Here is a 10231-nt window from a genome sequence, read left to right as displayed (position 1 = left end):
TGGTAAACTACCCCTCAGAAGGAGTGGTTGTCCATAACAAGAGTTATCGTCGATCACGGACACTGCTGGCAGGTGTCCGCTGTATAATACAGCAGTCACCAGTTGGCTGTGGGTCCCAGTAAGCTCCTGAGCAGGCGCCATATCAACTTCTGCCGTACATGTACAGTGGATGTCACAAATGGGTTAAAATCCAAGTGGAAAAAATCTGTGCCCTTATGCATGGCAGCGCAGATTCCAAGACTCTTAATGGCTGCATGGTTTTGCAGGTAAACAGCTATTTTCCTGAAAACCAAGGATCCAGAGGGAATCAGGGTTGCCAACCGTCCAGAAATTTCTGGACAGTCCGTAAAAATCGGCAACTTTTTTCATCTGTCCGTGAAAAAAAATAGATGTGTCCGTGATTTTTTTGAGGCTGGTGGTACCTGACTAGATTATTGTGGTGGTAATCATCATGATTCTACAGCTCACAGTAAATGCTGGTAATGAGTTCTGATCCGTATATTGAGCTATAGACATGGACTACTTATAATCTTTATCATTCAGTATGGTTTTCCAATTTCCGTAAAAAATGTTGCCTGTCTGTGATTTGGGGTTAAGTTGTACAGACACTTCAGTAAGGAGCACTTTTAGTACATTTGTTAATGCACATCTATGCATTCGTTCCCCAGGTCAAAAAGAGGGGCTTGGGAGGCATGCATAACAATCCATCCACCATTTGACCCCGCTGTGCCAGGTTTTGGCATCTGCAGAAACCGCCCTATCACATAATGCACTGAGGACGCCCCTCCTGGCCACTCCTCTCACACAGGAACCCGACGGCTGCGCTTTAGTTTCCGGCCGGTCCCAGCGCAGGGTGCACAGCTCTGAAGCCGTGCGAGCCGAGGTTAGAGGAGTCAGAGCCGCAGACCAGTCTGGAGTCAGGCAGCATGAATGCGGCGGCGTGTAACACGCTTCTACAGGCGTGCAGACAAGGCAGCCGCAGCTGGTGAGTACCGACTGCTGTGTGGACGCTCATAGGAGGCTGTGCCAGGATGTGATCGCCGGGAGCCATTGTTTTGTCTTATTACTGTAAAAGGAAAAATGAGGGTTCAATTTGAGTTGAGTGTTTTCCAGCACTCCACAAGTATTTTGGGTTAGAATATTAACCCCTTAAAGACACAGTCTAGTTTGATACTGAAAGGGATTATCTCAGGTTTTTCCTTTTTAAATGCATACCCCCCCCCCCCCCCCACCACCCAATAGGGTCCTGTTCTTGCCTGCTTCCCCATGTTCTGTGGCTCTTCTGAAGGGAGACATTAAAATAAATCTGAAAAAACACTTTTCAAAGCTCCAGTGATTTTCTGTCAACACGGCCATAAGATATTTTTTTTTAGTTTTTTTTTCCCACTGTACACTATGCGGTACAATTGACCTGTTATCTTCATTCTCCAGGTCAGTGCGGTTCCAAAGATACCACACTTGAATAATTTTTCTTGCGTTTTAATACAGAAAAATAAATTTAAAACCTTTGAGGAAATTTTTATTTACTTTTTTTTTTCATAACTATATTCTGACCCCTATTACTTTTTTGTAGCTATGTGTACGGGGCTGTGCGAGGGCTTATTTTTTGCAGGACAATCTGTTCTTTTCAGTGATACCAACTTTAAAGGGAATCTGTCACCTAGTTTGAGCATATTAAACTGTTAACATAGCAATGTTCACTCAACTGCCTTCATTCCAGCAAGGGTCTTCTTTCTTTTATTCCTGTTGTCATTTAGATATGCTAATGAACCTTCAAGGTGCCCAGAGGGGCGTTATTCCTCTCCTCTAGTGCCCAGTAACGCCCCCCTGCAGTGCCCAGCCCGCCTTTATTTCAAGCCCAGCACGCCTCCACATAAATAAATTTACTCCCACAGCCGAGCCGAACGGCGCCGCCCCCTCCGCTACGTCATATGATTTATTCAACAGACGAACCCTGCGTCCTCCTTTCTTGCCCATGAAATCTCGCGCAGCCGCAGTATCGCCGACGGCCTGCGCCTGTCCGATCCTACGGCTCCTGATGGCAACAGCCTCAATAGTGTCACTGGGCTCGGCGCATGCGGGCGCCATGTTTAGGGATCGGACCCATGACGTACAGCTATGTCATGGGTCCTTAAGGGGTTAAAGGAGTTGTCCTGCCATATATATTGATGACCTATCGTCAGGACCTATCAATATCTGATCAGCTGTTTATGTGACCACTGCTTCCTCTTCATTACACTGTCCGTCATCTCGAAAGCGAGTGTAATTTCAAGTACTTGAATGGAGCAAGTACTTACACCACGCCGCCGCTACAGAAGAGACGGCACGTAGTGTAATGAACAGGGAGCAACCCTGTATGTGTAACTGAGGCTGGAGCATGGCCGGCTTAGGGTCCTTCAGAAAGTCCCCCGTTGAAACACTTTTTTTTTGCCTTTTTTTAAAGGTGTTTTCCAGGAGGTGATGGTCAATATCTGATCGGTGGGGCGCAATCAACTGTTTGAAGAGAACACAGCGCTCTGAACTCCTTACAGCTTACGCAGTACAGCGCTGTACATTGTATAGTGGCTGTGTTTGGTATTGCAGCTCAGCCTTATTCACTTGAATGGGACTGAGCTGCTCCTAGGCCATGTGCCCAATGAACACAAATGTCTGTGTTCTAGTAATAGGCGGCGGCGGTGGTTACTGGAGCACCACGGCTTCTTCAAACAGCTGATCAGCAGGGATGACAGGACTTGGACCCCCACCAATCAGATATGGCTGACCTGTCCTGAGGATAGACTATTAATATTTGATTCCCAGATAACCCTTTTAAAGAGGACCCGGCCCCTCTTCTGATATGTCTAGTAACTACTTGCATTCCACATGTGATAATCATTCTGGAGAATCTGTTCATATAATTCCATGTTGTGGCATTCCTCTATTATTACTTCTAGAAGTTTATGAATGAGTTTTTACCAGCAGTCTGCAATAAAGTTCAACTGGATCCCCCATCCTCATGATTGGCTGGGGTCCCAGTGGGCCCCACCAGTCTAATAGTTAATCCACTATCCTAACTGGAATACCAATTTTAACTTTTTTTTTAACTACTTGTATCATTTTGGGCATTTACCTATTGGGCTAAGTCTTTCCTACCACTTTTCTTCTGCAGCCCGCCTTGGATATGGAGGCGTGAAAGTCACTGGCAAACCTCTCTGCTAGGTCTTCGCTCAGTACTTCCTATGAGGTAAGAAAATGGCCAAGATTAGTGTACTTGAAAGGTTTCTGCTGCTTCAGGATAGCATAGCTTGTTGCCTTATGCGAGCAAGAAAAATGCAAACTTGGCCCATAGACATCCATTGTTTGTTTTTTGTTTTTTTTTGCATTTTTTTTTTTTATTGCGTTTTTGCATGACGTTTTGTCTTTACTGTATTTTTTTATACTGCTCCACAGAGAAGGACATAGCCTGGAAAAAACGTTCAAATATAAAAAAAAAAAAATAGACAATAAGCGCACAACAAAAAAATGTGTGGCAGCTCGCTTTTCATTTCTTAGGGTACTTTCACTCTAGCGTTTTTCTTTTCCGGCATAGAGTTCCGTCACAGGGGCTCAATACCGGAAAAGAACTGATCAGTTTTATCCCCATGCATTCTGAATGGAGAGCAATCCGTTCAGGATGCATCAGGATGTCTTCAGTTCAGTAGTTTTGACTGATCAGGCAAAAGAACCGTAGCATGCTACGGTTTTATCTCCAGCGAAAAAAACGGAAGACTTGCCTGAATGCCGGTGTTCTGCCAAATCTCTATACCTTGCGAAAAGTCTATACCGGAAGTGACGCCGCACAGGAATCAGCTGGAGGAGGGAAGCGCACATCCACCGGCTTAGCAAAGAATCATTGCAACGCCGTGATAGAAGTACTTCGTACACCGCGCGTGCGCACTTAGGGGTATAGAGATTTTGCAGCGCAAAATGTTTCATCAGATCTCCCTACCCCTGAGTGCGCAGGCGCCCACAAATCATCAGTTGCAGTTCAGCTCTACTATTTGGTGAGCTCGGTATCCAGCACTCAGCTCTGTGGTAAGGATGAACTGCAACTGATGATTTTTGGGCACGTGCGCACTCAGGGGTAGGGAGATCTGATCCGTTCGGGGCCGCGTGTGAGAGCCTTCAAACGGAACTCACAAGCGGAACCCCGAACGCAAGTGTGAAAGTAGCCTAATATGGAGGGAAGAAGAGATCAGTATATTCTTATTATTTCTGATTAGTTTTTGAATACCTGTGTATGGTATAAAAGTTAATTTTAGTTTAATTGACTGTCTATGGGTTATGTTTGCCGTTTGTGGTCAACATTTAAAGGGGTAGTCCCATCTCACCGTGGAAACAGCGAGATGGAACTAAGCTCTGGCCCTAGTGGCTGAGCTTCCAGAAACAGCCGAGAGGGCCGGCATTCCTCTCTTTCCATAACTGACATAATAGTGAATAGGAGATAAACAGCGTAGAACAAAGCCACGCGGCTTACGTACCTCCTGGTTGTTACGGGAGCAGTGTGTCTTTTTCAGCTACATTGTTTGCATGGCGTCCATTCACTACATGCTAGTTGCATAGCTCCCATTCGGCTGTTTTCGTAAGCCCAGCCAGCTAGGACTGGCACTTAGTCCCATTTGACTGTGGAAGCAGCCAGATGGCACAACCCCTTGAATCATTAATATTCTGTTTCCACCACATATAGAGCTGAACCTAAAAAGAAGAAGAAGGTGGATCCCAAGAGGGAACTAATAGCAAAGGAGCGCCTGAGGAAGAGACTTAAGAAACTGGAGCGTGTCCCACCTGAACTTATACCCATTGAGGACTTTACACATTCATCAGCAAAGTTTCTGGATGAAAGCAGGTACATCAATAAAAAGTCCTATCATAGTGTTAAACCCACCAATTTGGGTGGGAGACAGACAACTGTCTAATGTGTTTAGGGGTCTCTTGTCTCTTCCCCAACACTGGGCTCTCCTGGCTCTCCCCCTGACATCAGGATCGACCAACAGCCATCTAAAGTGTATGGTCAGCCTTGGGTGCACAAGATCTTCCAAAAGTAACAGCCAGTTCAGACCTGAGCGTTTTACATCGCGTTCCTACGCGCTGTAAAACGCTCAACAAGGAGAAACCAATGCTTCCCTATCGGCATGGTTCTCACCTGGGCGTTTTACAGCGCGTACAATCGCGCTGTAAAACGCCCGACGCCCCAAAAGTTCAGGAGCTTCTTTGGGGCGTAGTGTCGCGCGTTCCCGTACATAGACTTCCGGGAACGCGCGACAATGGGCGTTCGCTTGTCTCCGCGGCGCGATTGTAAACGCCCTTACAATCGCACATACAGAGCGTACGCTCTGGTGTGAACCCAGCGTAAACGTTTAAGATGTGCTGACTTTATATGTGCCAATTAGGGTCCATTCACATGCGGAACAGGTGCGGACCCATTCATTTCAATGGGGCCGCAAAAGATGCCGACGGCACACCCTGTGCTGTCCGCATCCATAGTTCCGTTCTGCGGCCCCCGCAAAAAATATAGAGCAGGTCCTATTCTTGCCTGCAATCGTAGACCAGAATAGGCATTTCTATCATAGGGTATTTCTATCACAGTATACGTGTTTTGCAGATCCACGATTTGGGGGCCGCAAAACACTTACGGACGTCTGAATGGACCCTAAGGCCTAGGTTTACATGCACAAAGCTACCACAACTGAAGTGGGCATTGAGGAGGGGGAGTGATATCGTGTATCCCTCACCTGGGGTCACTAGAAGAGATGACAGTAAGGCCTCATGCACACGACTGTTGTGTGTTTTTGCGGTCCGGAAATCGCGGATCCGCAAAACATGGATGGCGTCCTTGTGCGTTCCACAATTTGTGGAATGGCACGGACAGCCATTGATATAACTGCCGCCTCTTGTCCGCATAACGCGGACAAGAATAGGACAGGTTATATATTTTTTGCGGACCACGGAACGGAGCAATGGATGCGGACAGCACATCTTTTGTGGCCCCATTGAAGTGGATGGGTCCGCATCCAAGGCGACAAAACTGCGGCTCGGATGCAGACCAAAACAACGGCCGTGTGCATGAGGCCTAATTGACCTCTTTCTTTTTTTACAGTTTGTTCTATCCACAGATGTGACATTTGCAGGGATGTTAAATATTTTTGTAATATATTTTATTAGAGAAATGTGTGTGTAAACTAGAAACCTGTGTGTAAAGAGTCTCTTTATCAAGCCTCTAAGAAGGGCCAGTCTTCATTCTCCTAATGAGCACTGAAGACAACAGTAGAACATACAGAGGCAGGCGTCTCAGCTCCCCCAGCCCCTACCTCCTCAATCTTCCCTAACTATCCCTGCCCGTCTCACTTGCTGCCAGCAATGATTATTGCTGCCCTGATCCTCTCCCTATCTTCCCATTGTTGAACACACTGTAAAAATAGAGAGAAGATGAGGTTCGTAGTGCTAAGCACTGCAGCCCCACTCCTTTTCCTATCTTCCCAGTGTGTTTAGTTCTAGGAAGAGTGTCGGGGCTGCAGTGGTCAGCGCTGGGAGAGTTAGTTAGAAAATAGACTGAGAAACCTGCCTCTGTATGGTCCACATCTTCAGTGCTCAGACGGATGCTGAAGATGGGCGCCATTAGAGGACTGCTGAGGAGACCCTACACCCTGTTTTATAGGGGACAAAACACACATTCCCCTAATAAAGTATATTACAAAATGCTTAACATCCCTGTCCCTACAGAGCATTAAAAATAAAGTGAAATGACAGTTAAACTTCAGAGAGTATTTCCTCTACGAGCAACACTTACACTTTATGTATAATTTAGTGCAATTTTAACAACTGCTTGTTCATTATTGGAAACCGTAAGCAAGATTGCCAACAAACACACTTCTTCTAGCTTTGCTGAGCTTCTGTAATGGATTTCTGCACATTGCCTGGTGTTATGACTAGGGATCGACCGATTATCGATTTTACCGATATTATCGGCCGATATTCAGGATTTTGAAAGTTATAGGTATCGGCATCTATTTTGCCGATAACGAATCGGGAACAAGGATGGCGCTGCTGCAGTGCGATCCGTGTTCCCTCAGCAGCACAGGGGAGAAGGAAGCAGTGTCTACCTCCCCCTGTGCCGCTGCCACCAATGAGAGGAGGGGAGGGGCTGTTGCCACTGCACCACCAATGAAGATAACCCTCTCATTAATTCATATACAGGAGGCCGCCTCCTGTATATGAATTAATGATAGTTATCTTCATTGGTGGTGCAGTGGCCACAGCCCTTCCCCTCCTCTCATTGGTGGCAAGAGACTGGGGTGCACCCAACCCCAGTATTAATCATTGGTGGCAGTGGCCACAGGGTCCCCTCTCCCCTCCTCCTCAGTGGAAGCTTCTGATTGGAGCCCCAACAGTGTAATCCTGGGGCTCCGATCCGTTACCATGGCAGCCAGGACGCTACTGAAGCCCTGGCTGCCATAGTTAGCTCCCTGCTGCTGTGTACTATGCACAGGGCAGCAGGGAGAGTGTGAGGTCCTATTCACCCTGATAGAGCTCGATCAGGGTGAATAGGACAAGGGTTCTAGCCCCTAAGGGGGCTAAAAGTTAGTAAAAAAAACACACCAAAATATTACGTATAAATGAAAAAGAAAAATTTACAAAAAAAACATTCATTTTCAGTAGATTTGTGTAGGAATTTTTTTCAAAAATGAAAATTCACAGAATATGGGTATAAATTATCGGCTATCGGCCTGAAAGTTCACAGATTATCGGTATCTGCTCTAAAAAATCAATATCGATTTGATCCCTAGTTATGACGATGCTTCCGGCTCTGTTCATACATTGTGTTTGTGCAAGGAATGTTACAGGTAGCTCTGAAACCTGTAGAATTGTGAATGTAGCTCTGGAGCACAACACAGTGTGTAACAGATCAGTAAAAGATAAGTAATGAAATGTGTTTATAAAATGACTCCACTTGTGTGTAGATTAAAGGGGTTGGTCAGTTTATACTAATAGCTGGTAATGGCACATGCATACAGCTTGTGATCATCATTATTAGGCCGAATGCACACGCCCGTGTTCCGCGGCCGAGAGCGGTCTGTGGTATGCCGGCCTGGATTCCTGTTCAGAGCAGGAGCGCACGGCGTCATTGGTTGCTATGACTCCGTACGCTTCATGTCGCCGCTGCACTACAGTAATACACTATACGAGTGTATTACTGTAGTGCAGCGGCGGCATGAAGCGCACAGCGTCATAGCAACCAATGATGCCGTGCGCTCCTGCTGTCAGCAGGATTCCAGGCCGGCATACCACAGACCGCTCTCGGCCGCGGAACACGGCCGTGTGCATTCGGCCTTAAACTATCGTCAGTGATGTCGGGTAGTTTAATAAGAATAATTCCTGTTTACACGAAGGTTAGGGAACTGGAGCTGGGCATGTGGCTGCTAATGGATGATACCAACCATCAACACCCTCCATTCACTTATACTGGAGACAGACTGCGCATGCACTAGCTTCACTGTCCGTCTACAGTCAGCTGATGGACGGGATCCTCCTTCAGCAGCCATGTTCCCAGCGCAGTACCGGGACACAGGTCAGGGGACCTGCCTGTGAATGTGAATTATTCTTATTAAAATATCTGACGTCAGTGCTGATAGTTTAATATAGATTACTGCTTGCTGCATGCATGTGCAGCTAGTAATATATACTGGCCATCCGCTTTAATTTCATATGATGATCAGAACTAGACATACACTTAGTAGTAATTTAAAAATTGCCAGAGGACTGTAACAATAAAGACTATACAATCACCTTCTGAATGTCCCTCCTGTTCCCCACTGGGCCTGCAGCGGTCACATTCATGTGCACATGATCACTGAGGCCAGTGACTGGCGACAGCAGTCAAGTGAACCATAAATGACACGTGACTACTGCAGGCACAGCAGGGATCAGAGCCCATGAGAACAAGAGTGGCTGCGCAGGATCGGAGGAACAATCAGAAGGTGAGTTGTTGTTTTTTTCCTCATACAGCCCTTTCTCTGGGAAAAAAAAATTAAAAATAAAAACTAGAAATCCCTTTAAAAGAAATCTATGTAGCCAAGTATTTAGGGAGGTTACGAAGCAAAGTAAGATCTTGTTCTAGTCCTATTTTTGGTTCTCCCCGATCACCTCGCTCTTCTTGGCTGTTTAGAGTGATAATAAAGTCTTCGGTTATGGAGCCTTTTACTATTTATTTTTAATGTATGTGTATTTTTTTTCTTCATAGAATTAGGAAACCACCACAGCTTTCTGAAGAAGAACAAGAAAGACGGGCTCTACTTATTAAAAAGTGGTCTTGGAGCAAGCAGCAGGAACATGATGCCGAACAGAGGGGTATTGCATGTCTCTTGGAATCTCAAAGAAAAGCTCTGGAAGAATTGCGCCTGGAGTCAGAGGAGCTTTATAATGCCGCTATCCGCTGTGACGCAGGAATGCTGCCTCTGGAAAATTCAGGACCATGTAACACTCCGCCCATCTCCAAATACAATCCACCTGATGGGAAGTACAATGATATAACTAAAGTGTACACCCAGCAATGAAGGGGCATGGGGTGCGTGACGGTGATTATGAATTGCGACACTTTTCTAAGCAGGATGAAAGGAACAATGGATACGGAGTTTTGTGCTGATTTTAATTCTAAAGGTGTACGTGCTAGTTATGCAAATAAAATCTATGATGAACATGGGTTAATAAAACTCTATAATCAACGTAAAACAAAACCTGGACAGTGTTGGAATGGTTAATACTTTCCCCTTTAACTGTTTAGGGCCTATTTCGCCTAGAACTATAGCAGTGTATTTTATTATGTCTCTAATGCATTTCCTAGGAAGCAGGAGCCATTAGGGGTTGTGGGGTGACATTGATGAGGTTACACATGATGCACAGAGCCTAGCAGCCGATCGGGTAAATGCTTCAAGTTTCCAAAGGACCTTGGAAAAATGGAGCTCGAATCTGATTGGAGGTGACGTGCAATGTCGCTTTCTTCTGCACTCGTTTTAGTTTATTCTTGCCAGTGCTTTGTAGACCTTTCTGAAGCAGACACAAGATCTAAACATTTAGCACGTATTGCCTGGGTGTCAGTAAGGGAGGTTTGTGACTTTCTTTAACCAAAGAAGTGTGTGACAACGAAAACATTCATAAAAGTAATAACTGAACTGAAAAGAATGGCAAACTTCTGAGTGAGAGGTACATACCTAGGGTT

General features: G+C 45.7%; 1 protein-coding gene across 1 annotated transcript; it reads left to right on the top strand.

Annotated features, from left to right (window-relative positions):
* The first annotated feature begins 828 nt into the window (after positions 1-828).
* On the top strand, positions 829-9715 carry MRPL40 (mitochondrial ribosomal protein L40). Its single transcript, XM_040416347.1, has 4 exons — positions 829-985; positions 3149-3223; positions 4706-4864; positions 9257-9715. The coding sequence occupies exons 1-4, from the start codon at positions 927-929 to the stop codon at positions 9567-9569; spliced, it is 606 nt and encodes a 201-aa protein (XP_040272281.1). The 5' UTR covers positions 829-926; the 3' UTR covers positions 9570-9715.
* The last annotated feature ends 516 nt before the right edge of the window (positions 9716-10231 follow it).

The sequence above is a fragment of the Bufo bufo genome, chromosome 2 (assembly GCF_905171765.1).
Source record: "Bufo bufo chromosome 2, aBufBuf1.1, whole genome shotgun sequence".
NCBI classification, from domain to species: domain Eukaryota; kingdom Metazoa; phylum Chordata; class Amphibia; order Anura; family Bufonidae; genus Bufo; species Bufo bufo.
The sequence above is the reverse complement of the archived record's forward strand: the minus strand, read 5'-3'. Positions and strand labels throughout refer to the sequence as shown.